The sequence below is a fragment of the Oreochromis aureus genome, linkage group 7 (assembly GCF_013358895.1).
Source record: "Oreochromis aureus strain Israel breed Guangdong linkage group 7, ZZ_aureus, whole genome shotgun sequence".
NCBI classification, from domain to species: domain Eukaryota; kingdom Metazoa; phylum Chordata; class Actinopteri; order Cichliformes; family Cichlidae; genus Oreochromis; species Oreochromis aureus.
This window is the reverse complement of record NC_052948.1, coordinates 39251982-39267613: the sequence shown is the minus strand read 5'-3', so window position 1 is coordinate 39267613 and position 15632 is coordinate 39251982. Positions and strand designations below refer to the sequence as shown.

Sequence of the window (15632 nt, the reverse complement as noted above, 5' to 3'; positions counted from 1 at the left end):
GGGGTAAATGGGACCTGTAATTACACCATTGAGCCAAACCTTTAGGAAGATCCATCCATGATATGATAAATCCTGATAATTAATTTAAAAAATCTTTAAACCATCATTAAAGTTTTCTCAGCAAGATTATGGATAAAAGTAGAATATATACACATGAGTGAATGGTGAAGTTTTTACACCAGGGCAAGTTCTACTAGTAAAATATACTAACTACTGTCTCAGGTATACTGTGCTGGTAGTAGGTTGGACTCCCTTTTGCCTTCAGAACCTTAAATATTCATGTTAGAGATTCAAAACATTGCTGGAAAGATTCCTCAGAGCCTTTAGTCCATATTGACATGATGAGCATCACACAGTTTTTGCAGATTTGTCAGCTGCATGATGCAAATCTACCACTCTAATGGAGTGGTCATATGAATACAGTGGATTTAATGTCATATAAAAAAAATGACATGACTGAGCTTTCTGAGACTGTGAGTTATCATGCTGGATGCAGCCATCACAAGACGGTCATAAAGGGACAGACATGATCAGCAATAATACTCAGGCAGGCTGTGGTATATAATCAATCGTCAGTTATTTCTTATGAAGCCCAAAGCGTGACAAGAAAATATCCTTCACACCATTACACCACTGAAAAACAGGACAGATCGCTTTTTTTACGCCGTTTACTCCAAATTCTGACCCTGCCATCTGAATATCTCAGCAGAAATTGAGACTCATCAGACCAGCCGATGTTTTTCCAATATTCTTGCTAAGCCTGTGCACGGTAGCTAACAAGAGTGGCACTGAGTACGGTCTTTTGCTGCTACACCCCATCTGCTTCAAAGTTTGATGTGTTGTAACTTCATACATGGTTCTCAGCATACACTGGCTGTAATGAGGGGCTATTTGAGTTACTGTTGCCATCTTATAAAGTCAAAGCATACTGTCTTCTCCCCTTACCTTTGACATCAACAAGGTATTTTCTCCCAGGGAACTGCTGCTTACTGGATTTTCTCTTTTTCTGATCATTTTCTGCAAACCCTAAAGTTGGTTGTGTGGGAAAGTCTCAATAGATCATGTATCTTGGTAGCTTTTCAGTCATCCAGCTAATGTTGAGTGCTTTCACGTGTCATCCAAGAGGTTTCTTCAGTTCTAAACAACTGAAAAAGAGTCTGAGGTATGCAACCCCCCTTGAAGGTGGTGTTGGAGGTCGATGACCCACTATTAACCTCGTAAGTTGTCACATGAGGCAAGCTGTGAAAAAAGGCATTGACCATTAGCATCGCAGGGGCCAAGGTCTGAAACCTCTGCAAGACATTTTGAGCTACTGAGGTCACCTGAGGCAAGGTGAGTGAAGGTTGAAACGCAGTGAATCAGCAGTTTCTGTAATACTTAAATCAGCCAGTCTGGCACCAACAACCATGCAACATTCAAAGTCACTTCAGTTAATTTTCTTCCCGATTCTGAGCCTCTGAACTTCAGCAGGTCATCTTGACCATGTCTACATGTCTAAATGAACTGAGCTACTGCCTTGTGATTGGCTAATTATATATTTACATTAACGAGCAGTTGAACAGGCATAATTAATCAAGTAGCCACTGAGTATATGTATTCAAATCTGTACTGTAAGTAATTTGCCTTGCTGATTCATGTTTCATATACAGGATGACTAGCTTAAAGAATTTAATTATAAATAAAAAGTGGAAAGATTGATGTAATTTCCTTACAACATACACAGTACTGTAGCTCTTTAGCACTAAACTGTAGGAAAAAAAGGTTTTCCCTTGCTAAGAATATCAAGATTACAAAACAAGCTAAATGGATAATTGCAGTTTATTTTCATTCTATTCTGCCATTAAACAAACTGCACAGATTTTTGTCATTAGAGGAATACTTAATACCATACCATTATTTCAGTGTTATCAATGGAGTGCTATTTTGCAAAATCAGCAAAGGATTTAAATATAAACCAAAAAGAAAATTAACTATTCATGACTCCTAGACCCCCCTGGGTTTCTTTCATTTTGTAAAGTAGAAATGTAAAGTGGGATTTTTAATGATTTTGTTGAACTGTTCTTTTTCCGGGGTGGAATGATTACACGTCATACGTCTTTAATGACTAGAAAATACGAATTGGGTGCACAAGGTTGAATTTTGGGGCGTGTGGTTATAATCCACACACAGTCAGATATATATAAATATACACCCCGACTAATATTTGGTTATATTTCCCACTTTTGATAGCCATCAACAAGCTTCTGGCATAAGCCTGGCTGGATATTTGACCACTCTACTTGGAAGATGGGGTTGGTGGGGTTAATTTACAGTTGGGGAAATAATTATTTGAACCCCTGCTAAATTTGTAAGTTTGATCGATTACAAAGAAATGAACAGTGTCTAATTTTATGGTAGTTTTGTTTTACTGGAGAGACAGAATACCATCCAAAAATCCAGGAAAAAAACATATTACATAAAAGTTAGTTTAGGCTGGCTGTGGCATGGGATGATTTTTAGTGAATGATGAATGCTTTTATACACTGATAAAACAGCGCTACTGAAATGTAAGTCTTTTTTGACAGTTAATGTTTACTCTCAGTATGTGATGCACTACTGATGGAAGTAATGCAATTCAATTTTATTTTATATAGCACCAAATCACAACAACAGCTGCCTCAATGCGCTTTATATAAGGTAAAGACCCGACAATAATACAAAAGAGACAGAAAAAACCCCAACAATTATAAGACCCCTATGATCAAGCGCTTTGGCGACAGTAGGAAGGAAAAACTCACTTTTACCAGGAAAAACAGAAAGCTGGTTCTGTTCTCAAACAGAACCAGCTCAGGGACTGGTGGCCATCTGTCGCGACCAGTTGGAGTGTGGGAAGGAAGACAGGACAAAGTAACAGATAAATAAAACAACAGTGGATGTGCAGTGGATTTCACTAATCACTATGGGTCACACTTCAAAATGAGAATTGCATCAGTACATATTACGCATTACATTACACAGAGTTTTTAATTGCAGAGACAACTCCATTCATTTTGGGCATGTCATTTTCGAGCAGGAAGCTCAGAAAGCCCTTTGGTTTGATTTGGTTTGGTAGTGTGGGGCATTTAATAAACTCAGATTTATTTCACAGGCCTGGATTGGAAGAGTTAAGTAAAAAAAGAAAAAGAAAAGTTAGATGTCTTTGATTATGATGGTTTCCTGGTACCATATTGCCTAGAATTCTGCCATAAAATTGGCCATATACAATGGCTTCACTTTTATTTCCTTTATATTCTTTGAAAACAGAAAATATTTTAATTAAAAATGCATACTCAGGCCAGTGTGAAATTGTCAGTCTTCAGTATTTACAATATTTGCATTTCATCATGATTAGCTGGTTAGCTTGCAGGTGCGGTAGAGGAGCACTTGGTGATTTCATGGGCAGAAATCTCTATGCAGACCACAGCCACACCAGAGAGCAGGATTTGACTTGATTGCTCAGTAGTTACTATTATTAATAGAATCTTAAAAACTTGGATTTAATACCCACAATTCTGATAATTTTTAAGTTATTAAATATTTTTTTTTACCTTATGTTTATTTGTTTACTGTTACATTGATGTCTTTTTGCTCATGACTAAAGCAAGGGCAGACATGGTATTTTTATATATGATTTATGTGATTCTGCAGCAATAATCTGGCCTTGCTACAGAAATACAGACTGTTCTTGGTTTACCTGTACCTACCTAACTAATTTCCATAGCTGTTCCATTATTTGTGTGATATGATGAAAAAAGAAAGGAAATCTCACCCTGTAGTCGCTTCAATCACATCTACACACAGCAGACATTCACACGTTACAGTGTGTGTAATTGCCTTTGACACAAAGTGTGTTTCCCATCAGTGCGCATGCTCGCAGAGATGCTGTTACCCATTTGAATTGAGTGACACTGCAGTATGATCAGAAGTCTGAGAGTTTGTGGATCACTGAGACTCCTGGTGGCCAGATTTATTACTTCAGACAGCATCTTCTACAAACATCAGTAATTTACTGTGCAACTAAGCTGCCACCAAAAAGACAGATAATCACAAAGAGAGACAAACCATGCTGAGATAAAACAGCTGTCTCATCAGAAAGTTCATTTTTTCAGAACTGAGCCCTCGTGCTGTCACAGTGGGTTTATCAGTTATTTTTAGAGACACTCTAACTAGACAAGTGATGTTCTGCACAGCTAGAGAAAGTGAGCATATGTTGCTGCACTCACAGGGGTATAAGAGTGAAGAATAACACTTCTATCCTCTCCTCTTGTGGCTTCCTAATTACCTGTCAATGAAGTGAATGGAGTTAGAACCACTAGAGTACTGTATAAGCTTTGGAGTCTGATTATGTTCAGCAGCAAGTCCTACACATTATACTCAAACCACAGCATGGATAGCATATTGTTTCCTTTTCTCAAAGGTCATAAAATGCTTTCATGTCTAAGCTTTATTATTATAGCTTTGGTGGGAGTTGTTTGTGTAACTAAATCTCTCCGTTTCCTCCTTAAGAATGGTCTTAACGGGTTACACCTCGCCTCTAAAGAAGGCCACGTCAAAATGGTCTTGGAATTACTCCATGCTGGCATTGAGCTGGAAGCAACTACAAAGGTACATTTTTTTCTCTGTTCTCTCTGTTTCTATGTTTGCAACTTGACAGAAATGAGTGAACTGTGGTTACTGCCACACTTTCCCAAAACTTGTCTTATTTTACTATTTTAACTCAGGGTTTGTTCAGTTGAGTTGTAAATACTGGGACCAATGGAAAACTACACTTACCAGATACACAGATGCAGACACACAACAATTTTTATGTAATACTTTTGTATTTAAACACAGCTTAAATAGACAGTTTAAGTGTTTCTCATTTATAGTAAAGGTATTTATTGATGAACAACTAAAGAAACTAAAACAAAGTTTTCCTGCTTTTAGTCGGTATAGCTTTTTAATCTTATACACACTACACAGACTAGATTTCACTGTTGAGTTCTCAGTGTAGCGATCTAGGCCATTAGGCTGTAATAATTGCCCTCTCACTCGCTTTAATTTTCTTTTCTCGCCTTCTCTGTGGTTTTTTTATGTGACCTCAAGAAAGGGAACACTGCTCTCCATATCGCAGCGCTGGCAGGGCAGGAGAAGGTGGTGGCTGAGCTCGTCAACTATGGTGCCAATGTTAATGCCCAGTCACATGTGAGTCGCCCCAAGCTGTGTAGAAGGGTCGAACGTACGAGCCAAGTGTGTCGAGTGTGTGTGTATGTGCATTTGTGCATGTTTTGTTCTTGTTGAATATGTGTCACAGGAGCTGGTAAGTCATTTCTCTGTATACATATACATACATATATATATATATATATATTATCTGTACTGATAAACATGTGTACGTCTGTGTCCTCGGAAAGATAAGCACCTGTTTTGTATCCAGTACTTTATCCGTAAAGGTAAAGGTAGGATGCTTTTAAAATTGATACACTTTTTATTTTTGCAATTTTTATTCATCATTAATCTTTTAAAAAAGTGCAGTACAAAATTTTCTGACACCTCTTTGCTTTAAAGACAGAACCAATTCTGCTGGAAGCAGTTAATAATTAATAGGCATGATTGTTTGGGGCATTTTGGACAAGTTACCAAACTTTAGCTGTATCAGTGTCCGCTATCCATTCATGTAATCTAAGGCTAACTGCATAATGTTTGGATTACACCTCTATGTAAATATGGGTGCTTTGAAAATAGTTATTCATGACTCTGGCTTTACCTTTGGATTGTTGTTCATAACTGCTCTAACTTTTTCATAGACGTATACATATGTATGCATATGTGTGTTTGTTTTCTGACATCACCACTTGCAGTATAGGTGGATGCCCGTGTCTTGGGTGTTTTTTCTACAAAATGTATTTATGTCCCAACAGAAAGGGTTCAGTCCTCTCTACATGGCAGCACAGGAGAACCATTTAGAAGTGGTCAAATTTCTGCTTGAAAATGGTGCCAATCAAAGTCTCCCAACTGAGGTATGTGTCTTCCAACAGCCTGTTTATTGTTGGGTGTTTCCTGACTAACCACACTGATGATGGGTCTTTACTATAAAAACTGTAGGATGTGTAGAGTAGTAAACAATTGTGCCAATGCAAGAGGGCTTACCAAATGGAAACACATGAGAGGATTTTTTGAAGTATTTTTATCTATACCTGAGTCTCTGAATCTTTATTTCCTTAATAAACAACAACAAAACTATAATTGTCAACAAACATTGCGGGATCATGTAATTACAATTAACAATAGGAAATAAATAGGAACTTATTTAGTGTTTTTAATTGATAGAACAAACGGAAATTGTGGGGCAAGAGGATATAACATCTCATTCTGGAACTGCTCAAACAATGTGAAATCACATTGTCTCTAACATACCTTCTCCCTTTATTATGCCTGCTCGTTCCATTTTGTTTTGGCCTACCTTTTCTGTTACCTATCAATGCACACACTTGAATCGGAGTGTTGCACACTGTTTTCATTGTAAGAGTCCTACAAAAAAAATAGTCGCAGTCTATTTTTAGTGACAAAAAAAGTGGTTAATCCTTTAATTAACCTCCTCTTCTTCTTCTCTCCTCTCTGTTTCTCTTCTGCTCATTGTCCCCTCCCTCAGGATGGCTTCACTCCCCTTGCAGTGGCCCTCCAGCAGGGCCACGAAAACGTAGTGGCACTGCTCATCAACTATGGCACCAAGGGCAAGGTCCGCCTCCCTGCCCTGCACATTGCTGCAAGAAACGATGACACGCGCACTGCTGCAGTTCTCCTGCAGAACGACCCCAACCCCGATGTTCTTAGCAAGGTATACATTCACTGAGTATGAGTAAACTAAACTGTCAATAAGTCGGTCAAAAAGAAAAGAGTTGTTATTAATGCTGACTCATCACGTGTAAGCAGCATTATTTTAGTGTTTCCAAGTCTTTTTGTTTCTACTCTTATGATTTGAACTGTAAACAATCTGTGACACCCTGAGTCTCTCTATGAAACTGATTTACTTATTGACAGTAGTAAAGTGGTCATCAGAGCAAACACTGCCGCGACTGGTAGGGGGGTAAGGGGAGGCACGCTGTAGAAGTAATTTACACTAATAAATAGCTTTTAGCTTTAATTTTGTTTCAAAATTTTTAAAAGGGTAAAACAAGTGGACACCTCAGGTAGCGGGTTCTTCTGTAATCTCCTTCCTTCTTTTATCTGTAAACCTTTCACATTCTCCTTATTTAGTAAACATTTTAAACCGTTGCTTGCTAATGCCCATTGTGTGTCTGTCTGTCTCTCTCTCTTTAGACTGGTTTCACACCTCTGCATATTGCAGCTCACTATGAAAATATGAGTGTAGCCCAGCTGCTGCTGAACAGAGGAGCGAATGTAAACTTCACCCCCAAGGTCAGTTTAATATTATAAAACAGAACGATTTGCTTTTCTATATATATATCTACATGCAGAAGGTTTCAATATAAATATAGCGGGGATATAAATTATACTATAATCATAAAACTGACTTGATTTATTAACTTTGATTATTTAGAATGGCATCACACCCCTTCATATAGCCTCTAGGAGGGGCAATGTAATGATGGTCAGACTATTGCTGGACAGAGGAGCACAGATTGATGCCAAAACTAAGGTACTAAGCTGCAATTTAACATCTTCTACATTTCCCAGCCTGATTTTGGAGTTTCCTAATCTGCACTTCATGGTGTTTATTGCTTGTCTAATTTGCTTCACTTCTCTGTTTGTAGGATGAGCTGACTCCTCTCCACTGTGCAGCTAGAAATGGTCATGTTCGCATTATTGAGATCCTGCTAGAACACGGTGCTCCCATCCAGGCTAAAACTAAGGTAGGTGGATTTTATGAAATATTGCACTATGGCTGATCTATGGAGGTATGCTCTGTGGAAAAGAGGACTGAAAGTCGTTAGAAGCAAGACGGACTACAAGCTGCAAGAACCAGAGGTGGTGAAGTTAGATGAGTTCTAATACCTGGAGTCAACCATCCAAAGTAACAGACAGTGAACAAGAGAGGTGAAGAACAGAGTGCAAGCAGGGTGGACAGAAGAATAGCAGCAAGAGTGAAAGGGAAGGCTTTGAAGTTGGTAGTGAGACCAGCCATGATGTTTGTTTGGAGAAAGTGGTAAGTGACAAAAAGACAGGAGGCAGATATGGAAGTGGCAGAGGTGAAGATGCTTAGATTTTCATTGTCCATAACAAAAGTTTGTCTATTTGAGTGACAACTCAGGTTCAACAGTTTGGAGACACAGTTACAGAGGCAACGTTGAGGTGATTTGGGCATGTGAAGAGGAGGTATAGTGGATATATTGGAGAAAGTCGGACATTGGTTAAATATAGAGCTGCCAGGCAGGATGACAAGAGGAACACTTCAGAGGAAGTTCATGGATGAAGTGAAGGAGAAGTTTGGTGTGACAGATGAGCATACTAGAAATAGGGTGAGATTCCTGACAGAAGGAGAAGCAATCACTATGGCTGCATGTTTCATTAATGTGGGGTCTTTTCCACATTTAGCTACTAAGAAAATCCCATGATGACTCAGTCAGTGACAACTCTCCAACCTGCTCTGCCTCCGTATGGCCTACAGTTGATCACTGGAGTCCCTATTGTATTGTTCTCTCCTACAGAACGGTCTGTCCCCCATCCACATGGCAGCTCAGGGGGATCACATGGACTGTGTCAGGCAGCTACTCCAGTATAATGCTGAGATTGATGATATCACACTAGACCATTTAACTCCTCTTCATGTAGCAGCCCACTGCGGTCACCATCGCATGGCCAAAGTTCTCCTGGACAAGGGGGCCAAAGCCAATGCACGGGCTCTGGTGAGTAACCGTTTTCTTTTGAGATAATTTCTGTGGAAAGCTTTAGGCAATGAATGTGATCTCTATGGCATTCATACTTTCTAGGATCTTATTTTAATGAGGAACTAACTGTTGCAGTAATTTGATATTCTCTGTTTCTCAAAGTTGGCATAAATTCAGCTCACATTGCTTTGTCTTCTGCCCTTAAATGAGTTATAGTTGTTGGCAGTTCAGCAAAATTATAAATTAGTAAAAAAATGTTTATATTAAACCGTTTAAAAATAACTTTTTCTGTAATTTTGAGTTGAAAATGTACAACCCATTTTTAAACTGCAATGTCAAAAATCTTCAGCACAGTGATTTATTTCTGAGCTGTTTTTTACTATATTTTATGTTTGCAGAATGGCTTCACACCATTGCATATTGCTTGCAAGAAGAACCACATGCGGTCTATGGACCTGCTGCTTAAGCACTCTGCTTCCTTAGAGGCTGTCACAGAGGTAGGATGGTGTGACCACGAGGGAAAGGGTCTAAAAATTAACAAATACTTATCCCAATGTGCAAGCCCTCACCCTGAGTGTTGTATGGTACTTGACAGAGCTAATCACAGCTCTCTAAATCGCTGCCACCATCATTGATAGTGATCCACATAGGCCAGATAGAGGTGGCTAATGAGCTTAAATGTAATTTAGCCTATTTATAATGCATGAGTTTTGATGTGCTATTCTTGTCTGTTTTTTGTTCACAGTCTGGTCTCACTCCTCTTCATGTAGCAGCTTTCATGGGGCATCTGAACATAGTGAAAAACCTGCTCCAAAGAGGGGCTTCACCCAATGCTTCCAATGTGGTGAGCACTGGTTTTCTCATCCCAGAACAGAACAAATTGAATCCGACTGAAAGGGGAATAAAGTCACTCCTTTGGAGAACTGTTTTTATGGAATGCATATTAAATAATAATTAACTACTGGATTTCTGAAATTAAAAGGCCAATCTGAACCATGGCCTTTAATACTACGATAGTGGATTAAAACAAGATTTACTCTAAATTTAAAAAATATGTGTGCTTGAACTTTATCATAAAGTTTTAAAACTCAAAACAAATAAATATAGAAACTTTTCATTGTTCAGTTGTTACAGATGGATGAACTGAAAATGTCAGTATACATATGGACCATTATATACACATTTGGGGTGCTATTTTGTCATTTGAGTAACTGCCTGTATTTATCTACATCAGAAAGTGGAGACTCCCCTTCATATGGCCTCCAGAGCAGGACACTGTGAAGTTGCTCAGTTCCTGCTCCAGAACTCAGCACAAGTGGATGCCAAGGCTAAGGTATTGCTGAGTAGTAATACTAGTAGTACTACTAGTAATAGTACCTTATTCAGCACCCAAAACAAACTTACAAATGATTGTGCAACAATTATCAGTCAATCACTGATCTTTTTAAGTTGTCACAAACAATCCATAAAGGCTGTTTCATGTACACAGTGGCAGGTTTTATTAGGGGTGATGTTTAATTTCCCGATGCTCAGCTGTATCTTTTTTCCAACTTGAACTAAACTCATTGTCCTCTATGTCCAGGATGACCAGACACCTTTACACTGTGCAGCCCGTATGGGCCACAAGGAGCTCGTCAAGCTGCTCCTTGAGCACAAGGCCAGCCCTGACTCAGCTACAACTGCAGGTCACACACCTTTACACATCGCAGCACGTGAAGGACATGTCCAGACTATTCGAATATTATTGGATGCTGGAGCGGAGCAAATAAAGATGACAAAGGTAAAATCGGAATCAAGATTAAATGCTCAGTTAGTGCAGACCGTGTTTTATTGCTAACTGAGCCGCTTTTGGCAAAAGATGACCATTGAGGCTGTTTGAGCTTTTAGATTCTGTTCTGTCTTATACTAAGTTAAAATAATTTTATCAGCTAAATATAAGCACAGATAACCACAAATAGTTACATATAGTAAAACCCCATATTCAGAAACATTGTGGTGTACAGATGCAACTGAATCTTTGACAAACATCTCAGTCTTTTCTTCTTCTTCTTTTGAGTAGAAAGGTTTCACTCCCCTCCATGTGGCCTCCAAATACGGAAAGGTAGATGTGGCTGAACTCCTTCTGGAAAGAGGAGCAAACCCAAATGCAGCTGGGAAGGTGAGCCAGTCTGTACTTTTGTTGACAGGCAGTGAGGAGCAGTTCATTCTGCAAGTTTGACCCCAACCCGAGATAATTTTACTTTCAGCTAATTGATTGATTACCATGGTATGTGTTTCATATATACATGTTTCTGTGTGGTTTTTTTGCGTATGTGTGTGCATCTGTGGGTTATATATATGTACATGCGTATGTGTGTGTGTGTGTGTTTGTGGTTAACAGAACGGTCTGACACCCCTTCATGTGGCCGTCCATCACAACAACATGGATGTTGTTAAACTCCTGGTCAGCAAGGGAGGATCTGCACACAGCACTGCCCGAGTAAGATGTTCACACATATGTGTGTGTGCACATTAGAGGCAGGCCATAACCTGCCAATCCATGACAATCATACAAAACAGGCTAAATTAGAGTCATTCTCAAGCATACATTGACTTGCATAGCAAACTTTGTACTTGCAAGTGCTCTCTCACAGCAGCGTTTAAGTTTTATGCTGGAAGAATAGCAATGTCCACTTTTTTATGTGTCTGTTTGTCCTTGTTTCTCTCTGCAGAATGGATACACTCCCCTTCACATAGCAGCCAAGCAGAACCAGATGGAGGTGGCCAGTTGTCTTCTTCAGAATGGGGCATCACCCAATTCTGAGTCCCTCCAAGGCATCACGCCCCTACACCTGGCTTCACAGGAGGGACGGCCTGACATGGTGGCTCTGCTCATTTCCAAACAGGCCAACGTAAATCTTGGAAACAAGGTATAATATTAGAATGGAGCAAACTGATCATTTTCTAAAGAGTAAAGTTGAATTCCTGTAGTTTTATATGTGCTTTTTAAAAATAATTATTAGATTAATATACTGTCCAAACAATAGATAAACTATGATGTTTGTTCCTCTGGTTGTTCTTTGTAGAATGGACTGACTCCTCTGCATCTTGTGGCCCAGGAGGGTCACGTGGGCATCGCAGACACTTTGGTCAAACAGGGGGCATCTGTTTATGCTGCTTCACGTGTAAGTCACATCATTTCCACTGAATACACATAGTCATAAAATAGCATGTGTGATGAACTGAAAAGATGGCATCTTTTGTCTTTATACAGTCTTGTGCACCAAATGACTCACCACATATTTGCTCGATATTTAGACTGATAATTAATGGGTATCACTAAAGCAACTAAACAACAGCTTGCTGTCTTTCTCTCTTTGGCTCAGATGGGCTACACACCCCTTCACGTGGCCTGTCATTATGGCAACATCAAGATGGTGAAGTTCCTTCTGCAGCAGCAGGCTCACGTGAACGCCAAGACCAGGGTAAAATTCTTTGTCAGCACCCCCTTTTTTTATCATATTTAGTTTCTTCTTTTTTTCGTCAAAACTTTTTTATCGCTTTCGTTTTTTGCTGCAGATGGGCTACACCCCTCTGCACCAGGCAGCCCAGCAGGGCCACACAGATATTGTCACACTCTTGCTGAAGCATGGAGCCCAACCCAATGAGATTACCTCGGTGAGAAACTTTTACTAAACCCTTCCTTGTGCAGCAGTTTTTCTGAGGGAACAAACAAGTGATAATAAATAAAGAAATTGCCATCAGTAGATTAGATTCAGATTACAGCATATCATCATCATGATCATCGCTCTCTTGACTGATAAACATTTCTATCCTGTTAAATATTTCTCTGTAAACTTTTTTTCACATGCACAATGTATGTATGTTCACTGTCAAGACTATTTTTTACTTTTTTAGTTGCCGTGTGTACTCTGGAGCTAGAGCTCCCCAACTAAAATTGATGGTGCATCCTATTTTGTCTATCCATTTATTTTACATCACTATTTTAAATTTTTAATACTTTGTTCAGAGAAAATTGATTCTTTTTACATCAATACATACACCTGACAGCCCTTATTGGCTAGTTAGATTTTAAATTAAGATTTTGACATGCACAATTTATGAAAGGCCTGAAAGACGCAGTTTAAGACCTAGTAATTAAACCCCAAAATTAAATAACTTTTTTTTGTCTTTCTATTCACTAGTTTTGATATATTAGAAGTTTGGACATGTGTATATCTATGGTGGACACTGTTCTGTATATGTTTATTGCAGCCTGTAGGATATATCAGTTAACTTTTTGCCTTCATAATTCTTCATTTACTACAGTTATCTGTATTTTGACTAAATGCATTATGTTGTAGATGTGTACCGTAATTCTAAAAACAATGTTTCTTACAGGACTCCATGCAGTCATGATAAACTAAGTATACCTTGTAGCTTGTAGAACAACCTTTAGCCACAACAACTTGAAATAATGATTTGCTGTATGACTTTATAATTTACAATATTGTATTAGTTTATGGAGGTTTGCAGGCATTCATTTATCTACAGATCTCTTATGGTTCCATCACAGCATTACAATCAGGCTAAGGTCTGCACTTTGACTGGGCCACTGTGACACCTTGATTCTTTTCTTTTTCGCCCATGCTGTTGTATACCAGCCAACCTTTAGCTCTTGGACAGATGGCCTCAAATGTGACAGATTTCATGGTCAACTCAATGAATGCAAGGCGCCCAGTTTCCAAGCTGCAAAACAAACCCAAATCATCACCCGTCCAGTACCAGCATGCTTGGCAGTTGACATGAGGTATTTGTTTTTGCCAAACATGGTGCTGAGCAGTATGGCCAAACATCTCCTCTTTGGCCTTGTTTGTCCAAAAACCTCTTGTGGTTTCTTCAGATGCAACTTGGCAAACTTCAGCCATACTGCCATGTTCTTTTGAAGGAGAGGAGGCTTCTTCCCGGCAACCACTTCAAATAGACCATACTTGTTGAATATTTTTCTAATTGTGCTGTCATGGATTTTAACAGTCAACATGCTAGCAGAGACCTGTAGAATCAGGGCTGTAGCTCTTGGGTTTTTTGCACTTTCTGAGCGTTGTAGAGAATCTGTTGGGATGTTCACTCCTGGGAAGATTGTGGTATTGTGTCTCCAAACACCTGAATGCTTTGAGATCTGCAAAATCTCTGATCTTCTACTTTTGTTTTTTTACAGGACTCTAAAATCGTTCTTTTTCACGAGAGTTTATGTTTTGTACAGGAAAGAATAAAGTTCTTAAAATCTGTGGAAATGTTTTTAGTAATTTTAATTATCTGTTACCGTGTAGAACGGCACGTCTCCCCTGGGCATTGCTAAGAGGCTGGGTTACATCTCTGTCATTGATGTGCTCAAGCTGGTAACCGAGGAGTCCGTTTCTGCGGTGAGCATGGTTCACCTAGTTACACCGTACATGAAGAAGAAACGTTGACGCACCATGATCAGATGTTCACTGAGCAAACTCTGTTTTCGTAAGCACATTCAGCTCCCTCACTGCTTGCAAATTAATTGCCACACTGGTTCTCCACAGATCACGACAGAGAAGCATCGGATGAGTTTCCCCGAAACTGTAGATGAGATTTTGGACGTTTCAGAGGATGAAGGTAGGCTATCTTATTTGATTATGTTAAAAGCATCAACTGTGCAGCTTTGATAATTAACTTTCAGCTCTGATTTTGGTAGAAGACGAGCGCATGGGAAGTACACTGACATGTCGAAGTACCAGCATGAATTTGACTGTATATGTGCGACTGTTTATAACACCCTTTTCCATTTGTCTTGTAGGGGTTGCCCAGCTAACGTTAGGTAGGACTGTGTCTGTATCTCTGCCTTGTCCGGTCCGGTGACTCATGAACTTGTGCCTTCATTGCAGTTGCACTTTCTCATTTTCTCTGTGTGTCACTAATTGTCTTTCTAATCAGTTCTACTCTCGACTCCAGCCCCGTTTGTTATCCTCTATTTCTCTGTCTTATCTTTGATCTCTCCTTTTCTCCCTCTTGTTCAGAGATTTGCTTTTTCTTTAAAAAGTCTGTTTGTCATCAGCATGTAGTCACAACATTTTCCTTTTACCAGCACATATCTGGTCATGGATCTATCATTGACAGAACTCCAGTATTTCTGTATTTAAAAAGATAAATGGCTCCCTCCCAGTGCAGCGTTGCTCTTCCACCTGACTTTTACAGTGTAATTGATCCATAAACGGATAAAACACACACTGTGGCAAAGCTGTGACACCTTCCAGCAAACAGCTTCAGTTTATGCAGTCATTGGTCTGCCGTAAAGAATCTCAAAATTAAACCAAATTCGAATCTTTTCAACACGTTTTGGAAGCATTTTTTCATAAATTTCCTTTTGCAATGTGTTTTCTTGTTTTTATACTTGTTTAATTTTCTCACTTTTTTCTTCTTTAACATTTTTTTGCTTCGTTTTCCTGAACAGCTTATACAAATGGTGCTAAACTGTCTGTCTTGTGAAGCGGTTTATAGTTGTTGTTATGATTATTATTTTAGTATCATTCCTATTTAATAATTAAGGTGTTTTCTCCTACACAGAAACAACCATCACCACATGTGATTTCATCTTTAATGGGCATGCTCACTAAAAAAGCTGTCACCAGGTGCCTTGCAGTTTGCTGTCCATGCAGTGTCCTAAACTGTGTTGATATTCACTGTCTTACCAATCCTCTTCTTTCACTACTTTGGTTTCCATCGGCTCTGGTTGTATGTTGGTTTGACTCCATTGCTTGGACTAAAATGTTTGGAACTGCT

General features: G+C 39.1%; 1 protein-coding gene across 1 annotated transcript in view; it reads left to right on the top strand.

Moving 5' to 3' along the window:
- ank1b (ankyrin 1, erythrocytic b) overlaps positions 1–15632 on the top strand; it is an 81979-nt gene that overhangs the window by 37655 nt on the left and 28692 nt on the right. The window contains exons 5-24 of the mRNA XM_039614949.1: positions 4525–4623; positions 5104–5202; positions 5919–6017; positions 6650–6835; positions 7318–7416; positions 7559–7657; positions 7773–7871; positions 8667–8864; positions 9245–9343; positions 9592–9690; positions 10081–10179; positions 10429–10626; positions 10906–11004; positions 11227–11325; positions 11558–11755; positions 11912–12010; positions 12212–12310; positions 12405–12503; positions 14156–14248; positions 14396–14468. Coding sequence (XP_039470883.1) covers positions 4525–4623; positions 5104–5202; positions 5919–6017; positions 6650–6835; positions 7318–7416; positions 7559–7657; positions 7773–7871; positions 8667–8864; positions 9245–9343; positions 9592–9690; positions 10081–10179; positions 10429–10626; positions 10906–11004; positions 11227–11325; positions 11558–11755; positions 11912–12010; positions 12212–12310; positions 12405–12503; positions 14156–14248; positions 14396–14468 — 2332 coding nt within the window. The remainder of the gene's footprint in view (positions 1–4524; positions 4624–5103; positions 5203–5918; positions 6018–6649; positions 6836–7317; positions 7417–7558; positions 7658–7772; positions 7872–8666; positions 8865–9244; positions 9344–9591; positions 9691–10080; positions 10180–10428; positions 10627–10905; positions 11005–11226; positions 11326–11557; positions 11756–11911; positions 12011–12211; positions 12311–12404; positions 12504–14155; positions 14249–14395; positions 14469–15632) is intronic.